General features: G+C 38.7%; 1 protein-coding gene across 7 annotated transcripts in view; it reads left to right on the top strand.

Moving 5' to 3' along the window:
- Positions 1 to 102: 102 nt before the first annotated feature.
- The window catches only part of arhgef12b (Rho guanine nucleotide exchange factor (GEF) 12b), a 111,009-nt gene continuing 93,246 nt past the window's right edge, over positions 103 to 17,865 (top strand). For 6 of the 7 annotated variants that reach the window (XM_079816001.1, XM_079816002.1, XM_079815998.1 and 3 more), the window contains exon 1: positions 103 to 1,628. In XM_079816001.1, the coding sequence (XP_079672127.1) occupies positions 1,597 to 1,628 (32 nt within the window). In that variant the 5' untranslated portion in view covers positions 103 to 1,596. The remainder of the gene's footprint in view (positions 1,629 to 17,865) is intronic. The other variant, XM_079816000.1, reaches the window with a different exon arrangement.

Below are 17,865 nucleotides of genomic sequence, written 5' to 3' on the forward strand. Positions count from 1 at the left end.
AACATAGTGACTTTGTTTATTCTTTGCCGTTTCTGGCTAATCTGTAAACCAACTAACTTGATTTACTGGTTTAAAGTGGTTGAGTAATGTTCTTAATTTGCCACTGACAACTAGTAGGCTAGTCTACAACACTTGGGAGGCGATATTGCTGTTTGCGGAAGGATACGCAAAAGGAGGTGAAGCGTCGCAGCAGGCGTAGGAATACAGGACGTGATTTTACTGAAAGTCAGGAATTATCTGGATTTTTTGTGATCTTTTTTTCTTAATCGTTTTTAATCTTCGTACAGCGCGAAACTGACACGTGTGACAACACATATGCGTGTGTTTCCTTCATTTGCGTTTGTATAGAGACTGAATTCTTGGTCAACAGATTCCGGTGAAAAAAGAACGGCTAAAAACTACTGAATTTTGGAAAACATGGAGACAAGAAGGGAAGGACCCGACTAAACCAAAGTTTCCAAACAAATTATTCCAAGAAAAGAGGGAATCGCTTTCGCGAGAGGAAAATATGTGTAGCACATCCGTCAAGCGTGGCTTTTATTTTATTGCCGCTGTGAAACGAAGCTTTTTTTGAGCAGAATTTCTGAATTGGGAACTATACCGCTGCTCCCAACGCAAACATCAAACGATTTGCAAAGTTTTCTCCCGATTTTGTAGTGGAAAATGTGGGAATTCTGCAAGTTGGACTAGGTAGGAGAGGAATCACGATGAAAGCTTGAACCGTATGGCTGTTTTAACCCATCTGTTGAGTGAATTTCCCCAGATTCCCACACATTGGAGTGGACAGGATACATTCTTATGGAGAAAAAGTCCATTCAGCGTGTAAAGGGCCTAAAAAGGATGTATATTTAGTTTACAGACTTACTTTACAGTGCCAATTCAGTTGGTGGTGTAGTCTGTACTGCAAACTAGCGCTTTTTACAGTAGAAAAAAAATCGCCTATGGGATTAGGTTGTGTTTAGGAATGCCGATTTGGAAGTATGTCTTGTTGGGAATGATAGAAAACCGCCGAGACGCACGGAGTAACATTTGGGACTGGAAAATGAGCCAAGTGCTTTTGGACTGACGTGAAATGCAACCGGACAGTCTCTTTCATTCGTAAGGCAACATAATAACAAAAGATTGTTTCTCTGAGTTTACTTCCAGTCGTGGTTTGGGGTCGACAAAGGCGACTGTATCCAGACAGAGGCGAGGGGGAAGCCTGTCGAGTCTGTGTGGTGGCATTTTGGCTGGGAAAATGATGAAGCGTCTCAGACAGATAGAAAGAGTTTTCCTCCATTGATCATCTGTTTGCTTTTAGCATCGATTTCCTTTGCTAACTATATGAGATCTGTAGACGAGCTACAGTCAAATGACACGGCATACTAAAACCAACACAGGCAAACCGTGGAAATATAAAACATAAGCTTGTTTCTATTCCATTCAAGAGGAGACATTCCCCTGAACACCAAGACGGAACTGTCAAAATTCAAAAGTGCCACCCGGTTATTGTTGTTGTTTTTGTGTATATTATTTTTCTGTCGAATACAAAGGTGTTTTACCATGGTAAAATGCCAATTGGATAAGAGCTGAAGAAAATCAAGAAAGGAAAGCCCAATGAGCGGCACACAGTCCACGCTTGCTGAGAGGTAAATGATGACATAATATTTACATGGTTGTGTTTATGATAATGATAGTGACCTGTCTTAGGTTTATGACAATGTTTATACATATCCAAAACACTATAGGCTATTGTTGAGATGAGTCTGGCAGCCTTCAACCAAATATAGGCTACTTGTGGAATACACAGAAACAATTATGAAAAGTGTTTGGGTGTGTAGGCTACCTTAGTAATACCATGGTATTCTTATACTACCTCGGGATACAATGCGAGAACTTTGGTGTATGAATATAATTGTCATTTGCTACCATGATTTATTATCAAAATAACATCGTATTACCATTGTGTAACTGTTTTAAAGAGCTCAAGTATTCACATAAATGTACTATTTCTGGTACCATGGTAGTAGAAATACCTTTGACTACTATATATACATCACATGAATATGGCAATCATTTAATATCTCAATACACATCAATGTGGCATGGTACTTTTTTTTAATGTAAGGTGTGTTAGTCACTTGTTGAAATGGGTGAGTATAAGATCTGAATGAGTATCCCCTTCCAGAACCCAAACCTAAGTTAATGTTCAGTGTATAATGCTAAAACCAATCCTAAAGAGCATGATGGGTAACATTGTCACAAGTGTGATTATCCAGTCTTGGTTAAAGTTGTTCTCTCGGGTCTTGTAGACATGCAGTCAAACCTGTTTCTCACGAAATTGTCGAGTTGATAAGAAAACTGGTGACCTTATGACCTTGCAGCTCAAATTTACTTGATTTTCTTTCAGATAAACTCAATGTATGTGAATATTTTTCTAAGCAATAACACTTTGGAGCCACTAAATGTATTTATAGTGTGGGTTTGTGTATTGTTTTGGTAATGCATTTAGTCACCCAGAATAAGCCGGGGAACTGTGAGTGATGGGAAGATCTGAATTGGATCTTTGAATCTCGTTCAACAAAATGAGAATTTTTTGTTAATTTGAGCAGAATTAAATTTAAATGTTACATTTTCAATAGTCAGATTCTCCCAATACATTTGCTTGCGCAAACTTTGATCATATTCTGAAATATGGATTGTTTCTCAAATTATGAGAAACAGAAATTATTAATTCAGGGTCTTCTGGTCCGAGTCACTCATTCTTTTGTCACATGACAGCTGCATATGTTAGTGCAAGAAACAGAATTGATTAGTTTACCTTTTGACTCTGGTCCGAGTCGTTCTTTGTCACGTGAGGAATGAAAATGAACGAATTGTTCATGATCAACCTATCACTACAGCTTGTGACAGGAAGCACTTTAGATATGTGGCCATCTCGCTGTGTTCTGCTAATGCTGCTCTTAAGACTCCGTGTGTCTCTTGTTGTGGTTTTCCTCAACTTTGAGTTGTTACCTGTATTGCTCGACCAGTTGCACACATTTCAAAGAACAAAACACAGAAGATGCTGGGTAAGCAAATGTGTTGTCATCTTATCTGTGTGCAGAGTTGTGCCTTGGTGCATGTTGTGTGACATCTGTTTTTTGACACCCACGTTTAGTTTTTTTCCATTAATACAGATGTAGTGCACAGCAGGGCTGATGCTTTCTCAGTTCGTGTGTCAGGGTCTGAGCAGGGTCTAGCTGGTTTTGTAAGGTGATGTTCTGTGAAACAGGAAAGACAGGTTGTCTTCTTCAGAGGCAAGAACGGGTCTCTGAAGGGCCTCAACATCACCATTTACTGTTTTGCAGATCGACATACATTTGTATTATTGCATATTTGAGACGTATTTCTTTTGAAAAGGAAAGTTCAGATAAGCATGTGTAAAGATGATGCTTTTAAAGGGATAGTTCACCCAAAAATTAAAATTCTGTCATTTACTCACCCTCATGTCGTTCCAAAACCTGTAAGACTTTTGTTCATCTTTGGAACACAAATGAAGATATTTTTGATGAAATCTGAGAGCTTTCGGTCCCTCCATTGGCAGCTACACAACTACCACTCTGACACTTCAAAAAGTTCATAAAGAGATCGCAAAACTAATCCATATGAATTTAGTGATTTAGTCCACATTTTTCTGAAGAGACTCAATCACTTTATGTTTGAATTAAGTTTAAGCAAAGCATGTGAGTGGCTTTGGCTAGTAAATTACCTGCCAGTTAGTCAGTAACCTTAAAGGCACAAAATGTAAGATTTTGGGATTAAAGGGTTAGTTCACCCAAAAATGAAAATTCTGTCATTAATTACTCACCCTCATGTCGTCCGACACCCGTAAGACCTCCGTTCATATTCGGAACACAAATGAAGATATTTTTGTTGAAAGCTGATGGCTGAGAAAGGCTTCAGACAGGCCTCCATTGGCATTCAGTACATTCACACTTCCAAGATCCATAAAAGGCACTTAAAACGTCGTTACAAAGTCCATCTCACCACAGTGACGCTACAATAATTTTACGATGCGACGACAATAGTTTTTGTGCTAAAAAAAACATCTAAATAACACCTTTATCCAACTTGTTCTTGTCTTCCGTGTGTGCCTGCACGACGCATGCGCGAGAATATGACACAAATCTGGCGTTCGGACACATGACCCAGAAGCGATTTGTTTACAAGCAGAGGAAGACGAGCGGTTGAATTCTACATTGATCGTGCTTTAGGTCTCGGCGTAGTTCTCAAAATGGGGCTTAAGTGTGCATTTCATGGATTCCCGAACGCTGGCGCTACGTCATATTCTCGCGCATGCGTCGTGGAGGCACACACGGAAGACAAGAACAAGTTGGATAAAGGTTGGATTTTGATTTTTTTTTTGCACACAAAAACTATTGTCGTCGCATCGTAAAATTATTGTAGAGTCACTGTGGTGAGATGGAAGTGTGAATGTACTGAATGCCAATGGAGGCCTATCTGAAGCCTTTCTCAGCCATCAGCTTTCAACAAAAATATCTTCATTTGTGTTTCGAATATGAACGGAGGTCTTACGGGTGTTGGACGACATGAGGGTGAGTAATTAATGACAGAATTTTCATTTTTGGGTGAACTAACCCTTTAAAGGGGACATATAATGCCCTTTTCACAAGATGTAATATAAATCTCTGGTGTCCCCAGAATGTGTCTGTAAAGTTTCAGCTCAAAATACCCCCCAGATAATATATTATAGCTTGTCAAATTTGCCCCTTTTTGAGTGAGCAAAAACGTTTTTGTGTGTCCCTTTAAATGCAAACTAGCTGCTGCTCCCCGCCCCCCCTTCCAGCGGCTCCTTTACACGAGCTTCGGATACTCCTTCAACAATAAAACGAATCTCACTCAGCCTAAACTAGGGGTTTCCCTGAAAAGTATTGGGTGGATTGTTTACACACACCGTGGACACACATCTGTGTAACACCTTATAAAAGAGAATTTTGCATATGTCCCCTTTATAATGTCCAAAAAACACTAGAACAATTTTATATATTTTGTTGACTTGTGTACTTAAATGATCACAAATCAGCTATTTTAACCAGTGTAACGGCATGTCATTGTGTTGCCTGTAAATTGCGTCATATCTACATCGATAACTCACCCCCATCTAATCCAAGATGTTCATGTCTGTCTTTCTTCATTCGAAAAGAAATTAAGTTTTTGAGGAAAACATTTCAGGATTTTTCTCCACACAATGGTCTTCACTGGCAACCAAAATGTTGAAGGTCCAAATCAATGCAGTTTCAAAGGATGGGCTTCAGAGGCTCTGCGCGAACCCAGATGAGGAATAGGGTCTTATCTAGCGAAATCATCGGTCATTTTCAAGAAAAAATAAAGATGTATATACTTTAACCTAAATTGCTCATCTTGCGCTGCTCTGCGCAATCACGCTAGACGTAGGCAGAAGCTCTCGTGCGAAGACTAATACAAACGTCCTTTAGCAAAAAAAGGTAAAACAACGATGTCGGACGATTTTAAAGGAGGAGATGGAGTTTTTTTTGTAAAGGGCATTTGTATTAGTCTTGGCACGTTCGCTTGGGGTGCTACTTCTGCCTACGTCTAGCGTGACCTTTCCGACGTGATTGCGCAACCCGTGGCACCTCGCAGAGCAGTGCAAGATGAGCAATTTAGGTAAAAAAAATATATATAAATGTTATTTTTTTCTTGAAAAAGACAGATGGTTTCGCTTGATCAAACCCTATTCCTCATCTGGGATCGCGCAGAGCCTCTGAAGCCCATCCTTTGAAACTCCACTGATTTGGACCTTCAACATTTGGGTTGCCATTGAAGACCATTGTGTGGAGAAAAATCCTGGAATGGTTTTTCTCAAAAACATAATTTCTTTTCGACTAAAGAAAGAAAGACATGTACATCTTGCATTAGATGGGGGTGAGTAAAAATCAGGAAACTTTGAAGTGAACGAATCCTTTAAGCAAATCAGCATATTAGGATGATTTCTGAAGGATCAATGTAACACTAAAGACTTGAGTAATGGATGCTTTAAATTCTTTGCCATAACAGGAATAAATGACATTTTAAAATATAATAATAAAAAAAACATTTTGAGAGATTTCATACTATTACTGTTTTAACTGTATTTTTGCTCTAATACGCTTTGGTGGGAATAAGATACTATTGCAAAACATGGGAGGGGAAAAACGTGTCCGAAACTGAACTGTGAGCAATTTGAGCCACTGCACCCCTATTAACAAAATATAAGCAAAATCTGTTTAAAAAAATAATAATTAAGAATATTAATGGCATAAAATTGGATAATTTTGGTTTTTGTTTATACTTCAGTAAGATTGCAGATCTGGGTCAGTAACACATTTTAAATACACGTAAATGTTGGCATATAGTGTGTGCGTATATATTGCGTTGTATAAATACGATGACCAAACCTACTTAATGGACGGACAGACAGTGACTTGGATGTGGCATCAATGGCTTTTATTTGCTGCATTTGTAGACTGTTTTTTTTTTTCCGTTGGGTGGCTGGAGTTTTGGCAGTGAGTTCAGAGGGCATGTTGGCATTTTTAGAGGAGAATTATTCTTCCGGCTGTATTAAAGTTTCTCCAGGCTCTTCTCTGAAGACGTCTCACCAAAGCAAAGCTCTGCTCACCTCTCATCATTTGTCTGAATAACTGTCTGGCAGTAGCGAGTGAGTCAGAAGCCTTCTTCTGGAAAGCTTTTGTACGTCATCACACACCACTTTAATCTCAAGGCTTCACAAAAGCTTTTTGTGTTTTTAAAAATAGTGCAGATGTGAGAAAGCAACTCAAGTTTTGTATCTGTTGGGTTTCATAGTAACACAACAGCTGTGTCCGAAACATAAGGCCGCTGCCTTGATGACTTCACAGGTGGTGTTTTTGTGTGAAAAAGCCTAATAAGGAAGCTAGGTTCAGACTCCGTAACTGCATGTCTAATGATCTAGAACAAATTAATGTTAAGAGTTAGTCATATCTACGCAAATGTTTATTGACTATACTTGTTTCTCCCTAGAAATTTTGATTGATTGTTTATTGACTATAATTATTTCTCCCAAATAACTTCCAACTGCCTCTTTTTTAATATGCATTTTCCTTGTGCCTTAAAATGGTCCTGCTTTTGTTTATTGCCTATGAAGCCTATGAAGATTTTTTTTCAGTTTTTGGGCACAGCCAACGATGTGTGAAATTAGGCTAGCATAAGTAGACGCTTAGTATAGTATGCTTGTTTGATTGAAACATCATTGTTATAGCTTGTGAAATTCAGATGTTTACAGCACTTTTGTTCAGTTCTTGATTATTCAGACTTTCTTTTTTGCTATCGTTTGTACCATTTAGGGCTGTTCCGAATACCATTTTTTGAGCTTCGAAGCTTTGGTAGTAGAGCTACAACTAACGATTATTTTTTCTGTCGACTGATCTAGCGACAATTTTTTTGATTAGTCATTACAGAGCATGACAGAGTGAACACAGCACAGTTTTATTCGGTTTCTGTTTAAAGTACTCCCACACTTTTGAATGTCGAGGTCTGGCTTTATATGATAAATTATCATTTTCACTATGCCCGGGAGCAGAAGCCGCCTTTATCCTAGATCTGTTCTATTCTAGAACGTAAATAATGTGACGCCGACGCATTTCACGCATGTCAACGTATTTTCGTAGTCGACGTAATCGATGACGTCGATGCATTGTTGCAGCCCTATTTGGTAGTAATCAACGCAGAATATTCGAAGCTTCGGAGGGAGGGGCCTGAACATATTCTTCACTCTAATAAAGGCAGGAATCTGGAGAAGCGCGCCTCACGCGGACAGGGCTTATATGCTCCGAGAACGGACACTGCACTAGTGATGCAAAACACAGAGGTCTGTTACATCCCAGTAACAAGCTCCTATATATCGCAGTAGATTCATTTAGATTGATAATAACAGGTAATAGGCTTGCTGCGAGGTGTTACCGGTGTTCAGGCATAATACCGGTTACATCACTTGCCCACCGCGGCACTGCCCACACTAGGGCTGGGCACCGAACGGCGATACTTTTATGGTATCGAACGAAAAACTCAGATACTATGAGTATCGTAATTTTTTTTATCTTTCGGTGCCAAATTTCGGTTCCAAAAGCCAAGCGGCTTTTATACACTAATAAATGTGGATGCCGAGTCAGCAAAGTGCAACATATGCGATAAGAATATTGCAACCAAAGGCGCAAAAGGAAAACTTTCTGTGAGACGTAAGTTCACAAACAGCGCGAGTGAATCACCGCATGCGCGCGCTCTCTCTCTCCCTTTCATAATGCTCAAATGGCTTCACATCAGCGCATCGCATCTGCACTAAAATCGAGCTGCACAGTTGACACAGGATTTGCCACTTGCACAATCGAGGCAGTGTCGCATCATCACTAAAGTTTATCATTTGCATTTATTTTTAAGTCTTGCCAGTATTCAAACCGCTCAGCACTCGCGCGCTCTCCAAGAGACCATGAGTGTGCGCGTGCGCACACACACACACACACACACACACACACACACACACACACACACACACACACACACACACACACACACACACACACACACACACACACACACACACACACACACACACACACACACACACAGGCCATCTCACAAAAAGCTTGCTAGTACAAATTGTGCTGAAATGGTCAAATACACACAAATGTATGTACTAAATTACCATCTTGATGTGTATGCACGTAAACCCCGTCGTGACTAGCGAGTGAACATTTGTGCAACTGCATGTAACTGTATCCGTGTTCGCTTTTAAAGTGATAGCAGTCTCTGAGTTTCTCTTTGTCTTGTGTTGTTTGATTAACCTTTATGACACTCACTGCTCTTGAATGACTAACTTTTGCAACCATAAGTGTAAGGATTAATCTAGTTTAATTTATTTAGGGAAGACCAATATTAAAGGGTTAGTTCACCCAAAAATGAAACAGAATGACAGGCGATGCGTTCGTGATAAGTAATGCGATTATGGCTCAGCTTGTCAGTGAACTACGACTCTGTGTAGTAAATGCCGCTCCATCTGAAAGCAGGTGATGGCGATTTACTACTAATCAAGGAACCGGCTTTACTGACGAGATGCGCTTAACAATGTCATGCGATAAATCGCCCAGCCCTAATTTTGATTCTTTTATTCTATTTTCCACAATGTCAAACCAATGCAGCTTAACTCAAAATACAAGCCCAGGCATTCGCTTCTTCTAAATAAGCTCATGCAGTTGTGCGCTCTAGACAGAGAATACTCAGTTGCAGGGAACACTTAGGCTAAAGGCCATTACATACTCCGCAAGAACAGAGAAAAAAGTTCTCGCTCCCATGACGTCATTTTGTTCTCGCAGCCCTGGTTTGGGAGTTTTCGCAGCTTGTTCTCGGCACATCATCTGTGACAAACTTTTTTCTTGTGGGTGTCCGAGAACTATTGTGTGATTGGTCAGAAATTTAAAGTGGGTGGGGTTAATGCGGAGAAACGGAAATGTTGCGCGCCTGCTTTTCTCGAGAAGTATGGAATGTCATGGCCAGAACGAAATTTGTTCTTCTTCTTGCCACTTCGAGAAAACAAACAAATTTCTTTGTTCTCTGCGGAGAAATCTTAAGAAGAAGCCAATATATTTATTAATTATATCTAGGTTGGGTTCCTTCAACTGTCCATCCTATTAAAAACGGCTAGACTAAGATAATTGTAAAAAAGAGTATTGTATTTCGCCAGATTTTATAGTGTAAACATATGCAAGCACGAATGAGAACCGTTTCAAGGTGGATGCCAGGTGTGCAAAAAAACCCACAAAAACCCCCAGAATAATCAAATCCCAAAATTTTAAATCGAATACCAACCCACTGAACGAATATTAGAATATTCTGGTCCAGCCCTAGTACCGTTTGCTTCATGTTGTTCCTAATGTATCTAAGAACCTCACATAAGAAAACTGGCTTGCCTTTCGGTTTCTTGCTGTGTTTTGCGTAATTGTATTCTGTACTCTAACATCAACTATATAATATACGAAACATTGCAAACATGAGCTTGAGCCCTCATAACCTCCAAGATAGTTAAAGCTTAAATGTTATATCGAACTACACACTAACATCAACTAAACAGACACCAAAAAATGTTTGTGTTCTTATTTGTATTATCTGAATTCATGTGGCAAGCATCAGGGCACTGAATGTTTGCTGAAGGCTGTATCGTACAGCTTGCTCTTTGTCACAGCGTTTCGCTGATCTGTGGTCTTTTTTTTTTTTTTTTTTTTTTTTTTTTTTTTTTTTTTTACCCCTGAGGCCCTCTCGGGAAGTGGTGACATCACTAATAAACAATGTCTGTCAACTGGGCCAGGCCACAAGCTCTTCCTGACAGAGCTGCCAGCCACCAGCAGTGCATCATGGGAAGAAATTGAGTTGCTTTGGGACTTTATTTATGACATGGCCATTCTGTATGAATTCAAATAAGAGCCATATAGGCAGTTTAAAATGTTGTTTCGGGGTGTTTGTATGAATTGGTTAAAGAAAATGCTAAAAAAGTTATCGTATATATGCTATATATGTAAAACAATTTAGTTATATGATCTATATTATCTATAAACAATTTTTTCTGTTAATAAGAGGCATTATTACAATTTTTTTTACTATATCATTTTACAGTGTGCAAAAAGGGAGATTTAGCTTTTAAATGCCTTAATTTTGAGGCTGTTTAATATACTCCTTGTGACAAGATATATATTGGATTCATTAATTTATGAATAACCTCTGGTCTGAACTGGCCAATAAAACTGCTACATTAATCAAGTTAGAAGTACTGTAAACACTGCAGCCCACTGCATTTCATTATTAAAAAACAACAGTGAAGCACAGGCCACCTCCATACAGCCATTAAATAACACATTTAGTTATACAGATAATAGCACGAATATTTGTTGTTTATCTGAAGGTGTAATATTCATCCTGACAGGTTCTTTAGACATCTCTTTAAAAAATCCTTCAATGGAGAACGTTTAACAACAGAACAAGCTAAAATTCCTGACTCTATATCTCTTATCTTGGTGTGAACGTAATAGTAAATTGCATGCCCAATAAGTGCAATAAATCACTGATTATGCTAAAGCTGACATTAAGGCCACATAACCCCTTTAAAGGGTTTGTTCACCAAAAATGAAATGTACTCACCCTCAAGTCATCCTAGATGTATATGACATTCTTCTTTCAGACAAATAAAATCTGAGTTATATTAAAAAAGTCCTGGCTAATCCAAGCATTATAATGGCAGTGTATCGTTGTCTCATTTATGAGGTCCATAAAAGTGCATCTATCCATCATAAAACTGCTCCACACGACTCCGGGGAGGGGGGGGGGGGTAATAAAGAGTAACCCCTGACGTGATTTATAGAAGCATCGCAAGCTTTGACACCTCTCGCGGATCGTGCTGGGCAACAAACTCAAGCCCCTCTTCTCTTATATCGAAATCCTCCACCATTTCTCTTTAAAAATTCTCGTTTTAGACTCTAATTCATGACCGGTGTTTTGTTTTGCTCTATCCTCTGCGCTTCTGCGTTTGTCAATACGCATGTGTCAAGGGTTCAAGGGTTACTCTTTTGCCGTAAATCGATGTGTACGGCAGTCCACCGGAAGTTAATTATTTTAGTCTATAAAGTTTTAAATATAGATATTTTTCTGACACAAACACGCCACTTCGCTTCAGAAGGCCTTTATTAACTCCCAGGAGCCGTGCGGAGCAGTTATATGATGGATAGATGCACTTTTATGGACTTTATAAACGAGACATCAATTCACTGCCATTATGATGCTTGAATTAGCCAGGACTTTTTTAATATAATTCTAATTTTATTCGTCAGAAAGAAGAACACCATTTAAAGGGAATGTCCCTTTAAAGGGTTAGTTCACCCAAAAATGAAAATTCTGTCATTAATTACTCACCCTGATGTTGTTAAAAACCTGTAAGACTTTGGAACACAAATTAAGATATTTTCGACTTTCGGTCAGCATTTGGTCCCTCCGTTGACATCTACGCAACTACCACTTTAACGTTTCAAGAAATTGATGAAAAGATTGTAAAAATAATCCATATGAATTGAGAGGTCATTCACACATTAACATTGATTGATCATTGAACACAAACAGAAGATCAACTGAACCAGCATGACGCGTGAGAACAAACCTCATTGGTTCTTGCGGAAGCTCAAACCTGCTGCATAACACACGAGAATGAACCTCATTGGTTCTTCCTGTATGTCCTGTATGCTTGAGCTTCTGTTTACCACAACCGATGTGCGAGTTGATGAATGTCGGTGTGAATAAAAGACTAAATTCAATCTGTTCATCATATAAAGTGATTGTGTCTCTTCTGAAAATTTAGACTAAACCACTCAATTCATATGGATTAGTTTTACAATCTCTTTGAACGTTTTGAAGCGTCAAGTTGTAGTTGCGTAGACTGTGAATGGAGGGACAATAATACATTTGTGTTCCGAAGATGAACGAAAGTATTACAGGTTTGGATCGACATGAGGGTGAGTAAATGATGACATGGAACTATCCCTTTAAACCGTGGTCTGTTGTTTAATCAGGAAAAGAGGTTTTAGCTAAACTCAATTAACAATACTTTTGCTTGATAACCCTAGTTTTTTCAATAGTAAACAACATTATTTGATTGTAAAATGAACTGTAATTGTTTGCACACATTTGCACTTAAAACTGTTAAAACTTAAAATGTTTTCTTCTGTGCTTTTTATGCAACAACATTCAGCTTAACAGTAACTCAAAACAGAGGGGAAATACTTTTATGAAATAAATGGTTTTAAATGTAAATTGTATTTTTAGAAAATATTTGAGAATAGATTAAAACACTTTTCAAAATGTTGTAATATAAAAAAATAAAAAAAAAGAAATTGTCACATTAAGTTCTTGTTTAAGACCTACAGGATTATGATCCTCACAAACCTGAATTTGACCCAGTATTTTAGCTTTTGACTGTTCTGATCTTTATCAGATGATAAGTCTAAGTTGTCACCAATACAACACTTTGAAAAAAACATTTGGAGGGGAGCCATGTTTCGCCATGATCCTGAAAGATCAGACCCTCAGCACATGACATAGAATTGTGGGAAAGATACCATCAGGAACATCCTGATCCTGCTACGATGACAGGTGCTTGCTCCATATAAAGTCACATTGACACCAATCTCTTGCTAGTCCGCTGGTACCTGCATCTGACAAGACTCAATTTTAGACACATGTTCATGTGACATCTTGCAACCAACCAGATCAATTTGACAGATTACAGGGAGTTTACAGTGGTGTGAAAGTGGTTCATGGAGGGCTCAATTATTTTCTAGTTTTTATGAATTAAAATGGCAGTGAATGGAGATTCTGTATGGAGCAGGTCGAACTGCTCTGCTAAGCTTTTCCCAGCTATGCTGGTTTTGTTGGTGGAAGGCAGGCTTTGCTCTGTTTGGTCAGCTGATGGTCAGCAGCCCTAGTCAGCATTTTTTGTGCCGCTCTCATTGGCTGTGCAAAAAATGCGTGCGAGTGTGTTCGTATTTGTCTGTGAGAGATTGAGAAATTCTTGAAAAACAGATGTGCTGAATAATGCCGTAATGCCGATCTTTTTAAATACCATGAGATCATCTTTTTCATTTTTCTTGTTCAGGGACAGACATGAGTTAGCTCTTGCTTGCTGCTTTTTGATCTTGTCTTCCACTTTTATTCAAGCTTTTATTTTCATTGTTTTGATGGCAACAAAAATAGCATGCATGCATATTTTTTCCCCTAAAGCCATTAAGTGCAAACTCCACTGATTTCATTGGTCATCTCAATCACAGAATCTTTAGAATCGACTGTGGAGCGGGATTTGCGCTGATCTGGTTTGTGGAAGAAAATATGCAAATATTATGTGAAGCAGTACGCATTATGCAATGAACAGTAGTATGCCATCAGTTCATTGTGGAAATAAAACATTTTACTTTTTTATACATTTTTTTTTATATAAAAATATTGTGACATTTTGATCAAATAATGAGTCTGTTCATCAATGGATACAAAATTGTATTGCTGCAAATACAGAATTCTGTACGTCATCGATGTATACTGCAGAAATATTAAAGTTAGGGAATGCAATTTGTTTTGCAAACACTTTTTGTTATACTGGTTATTAGTTGTTAAAATTCTCTTCACATCCTGATAGCAGTCAATAATAGAAGTGGTCTAAATATTAAAATGTACATATTCTGTGGAAGTCTCAGGGCCAAATAATTTTTAACCTACCTGCCTGTTAATATATGTATTTTCATACCTCTGCGCACCTGCTCGCGCAGACATCACACGTCGTCAGCGTGTTTCGTAAGGCTATGCTGAGTTGTAGACACTGGCCACACGATCCAATCTTTTTTTTCTTCGTCTCAAGAAATATCTGCGTACTCACGGAACCACTGTAACCGACTCAAAACTATGCCAGACCAGTATGTGGTGCTGTAATTCTGCTACAGAAATACACTAAAAAAGCAGAAGTAGGCTGAATCCGAAATCGCCCCCTAAACCCTCATACACTATTCCCTACGTTAGTCCACTAATATAGTTCACTTGAAGGAGTGAATGAAAAGAAGTGCGTGAAGTGGGACAGCCGGTGTGTGTGTGTATATCGGCAGTACACTCGTTATTGCGGTGCAATGTGGGATTGAATGAGAGCACTCCGTAACGTCCACTATGGTTTCGAACACCACTACAAATGGCTGTCCCCTCAAATAATGCCCTATTTGAGGGTATAGGGGGCGATTTGCGAATTCAGCCGTAGACTTGGAGCATGTGTGAGACGTGGGGTGATGACATAATCGTTTCTCAAAATATACGGATTGGCTATACACACGAAAATGCAAGGGTATTGTTTTCTGGTATGTCCACTCTGGGACACAGTTTAAAAAAAATAGCGGTTTCAGGCTCCCAAAATGCCGAATCTGTCTGGACGAAACGACGATACGTTACAAAATTTTCACATACAGCTAAACGCCACAGTCACGGGGCACCATAAACAAACAGCAGGCATCTTTTACAGTTCCTCCTGAACCAAAACAACAAGCTTATGCTGTGTTCACGCCATGTCATAACATGTCTGGCGGTAGCACTTTTAGCATAGTTTAGCATAGATCATTGAATCTGATTAGACTGTTAGCATTTCGCTCAAAAAGGACCAAAGAGTTTCGATATTCGACTATTTAAAACTTGACTCTTCTGTAGTTACATCGTGTACTAAGACCGACGGAAAATGAAAAGTTGCAATGTTCAAGGCCGATATGGCTAGGGATATACTCTCATTCCGGCGTAATAATCAAGAAACAGTCAAGTTTTAAATGGGGAAAAATATCGAAACTCTTTGGTCATTTTTGAGCGAGATGCTAACGGTCTAATCAGATTCAATGACGTATGCTAAGCTATGCTAAAAGTGCTACCGCCAGACCCGGAGATCGGCTGAATGGATTTGAAAACGGTAAAACTCAACTGTTTAACTCTAGGGGAGTTGGAAAATGAGCCTATTTTCAGAAAAAGTGGAGTGTTCCTTTAATAGAATGGGATTCTGGATATAGCTGTTGCATCAGTGTATTGGAGGAGGTAGCACTATCTGTTAGTAAGGAGTACCCCATTTGGGACTGTGTATGGCCACATAAATATCAGACTGATCTCATGAAATGGCGTATGTATGACACGCCAATTCGCTATGCCATTTTGGCGTGCTATCAAGACGCATAATTGCTTTTTAGCGTGTTTATCAACGCCGTTTCATTCTATCCGCCTACACTGCCCCTGCCCCTAAACCTACCCATCACAAGAAACATCTGCATTTTTACATTTTCAAAAAAACATAATTTAGTATGTTTATACATCCATTTACATTCACGCGGAATCACACGGCGTAGACATACACGCGGAATCACACGGCGTAGACATACACGCGGAGATGATGGTTCGTTTCGGCGTACACATACATGCCGCGGAATCACATGGCGTAGACATACACGCGGATAGCTCAAAATGCGTACAGATAACACGCCATTTGGCTTTAGAAAGTGGCGTGTATGTTTACGCAAAGTCATGATGTCATGTTGTAAATATAGACCTGCATTCTTGAATATTTCACCTGCAGTAAATGCAAGTGACATAAGAATATATTATATATATATATATATATATCTTTCCAATTATATATGAGCAGTTTCACTTGGTAATTTTGGCCCATTTAATTAAACACCACTTCTTAGTGTGTCTGACATGCCTCAGCTTGCTGAGCAGATAGAAACCTGTACTAATCGTGGCCGACACCCCAGTGAGCTAGACACTGGAAGAGAAGAGTTCACTCACAAATGCTTTTTATATTTCATTTTTGAATGAAGAACAAATGTGTTTTGGAAGGCTTTTGAAAATACAAATTATAATTGAGTTGGGGTGTAACAATACCCTCATGTCACATATCACGACACTAAACTCACAATACAATATTATTGCAATACTCCAAAACATATAATAAATGGTTAACAAAAAATGTACTGTTTATTAAAATGCTACATTTGGTATTACATCGGGGGTGGAAATGAATATCCTTGGACTTGGTGCTGGTAGCCCAATGCACAGGACTATGGTGACACAAGAATAAAAATATTCATTATTTTTGAATATTTTTAAATTATTTTAGACTAATATGCTTGCACTCTGTCACTGACTAGATATATTTAAAATAATGTAGGCCACTTTTTACTGGTAACATAAGACATTTGGCATTATCATGACCCACAAATATTCCCCCATTGCATTATTATACTTTATATTCAACATTATATAGTAGTTTAATCTAGTACTGACACTAAAACTCTCTTGATTTTTTTTTTTCTCGCGCAGTAATTTTCATTTTGGGTGAACTATACACAATACAGATTGTCACTACGCACAATACATAATGCTGCATTTTTGTATTGCGATACAAAACTATATTGTTACACCCCTATGATTGAGTAAACATGGGCTGTTGGAAAAACACCTCTCATATAGTGAATCATGGTACAGAAGTAGAAGAGGAGGAGCGGAGCTTGAATACTCCAGAAAGTGACACATTTTCATGGCTTTAAAAGTTGTGTGATTTATACTATTTTAAAATGAAATAATATTTCATTAGACTATATTAAATGCTGGGATTTCTGATAAATGCCACATGTATTTATGCGTGATCAGTACTCTGTCTCTGTTCTTCAGACTGCACTGTTGAAGAGGATATGTGCCAAGCCATACTGTGATTTAAGGCCCGTTGACACCAAGGATGATAACTATAAAGATATACTTTAAAAAAATTATTCTAAATTTAATAGAATAACAGAGTCCAGGGCTGCTTTTCTCAAAAGCATCGCAAGCTTAAGTCGATCGTAGAACAATTACCACCAATGGTCTCTACGATCAACTTAGGCTTGTGATGCTTTTGGGAAACGCAGCCCACAGTAGTAGTTGTGGATGTTAATATAGTTATCGTTATCTTTAGTTATTGTTCTTGTTGTGAACAGGCCTTTACTCCCCTAACTTTGACATATTCACTGGATATGCACTATATACACACTATGCTGTTGTCATCAAGCAGCATTCAATGCAATCTAGTAGTGATGCACCAAAATAGGGGTGCACCGAAATTTCGGCCGCAGAAAATGCTCGGCCGAAAATGGCATTATCGGTCTCGGGCCGAAATAAAAAAACAGCCGAAAACGTAAACCGAAAATGAATGTCACCCGCCCCTCCCATCCGTGCGCAAACGCTTAGTTTTCACTCACAGTCGAGCCACGGGACACG

The sequence above is a fragment of the Gobio gobio genome (assembly GCF_949357685.1).
Source record: "Gobio gobio genome assembly, chromosome: 4".
Taxonomy (NCBI): Eukaryota; Metazoa; Chordata; class Actinopteri; order Cypriniformes; family Gobionidae; genus Gobio; species Gobio gobio.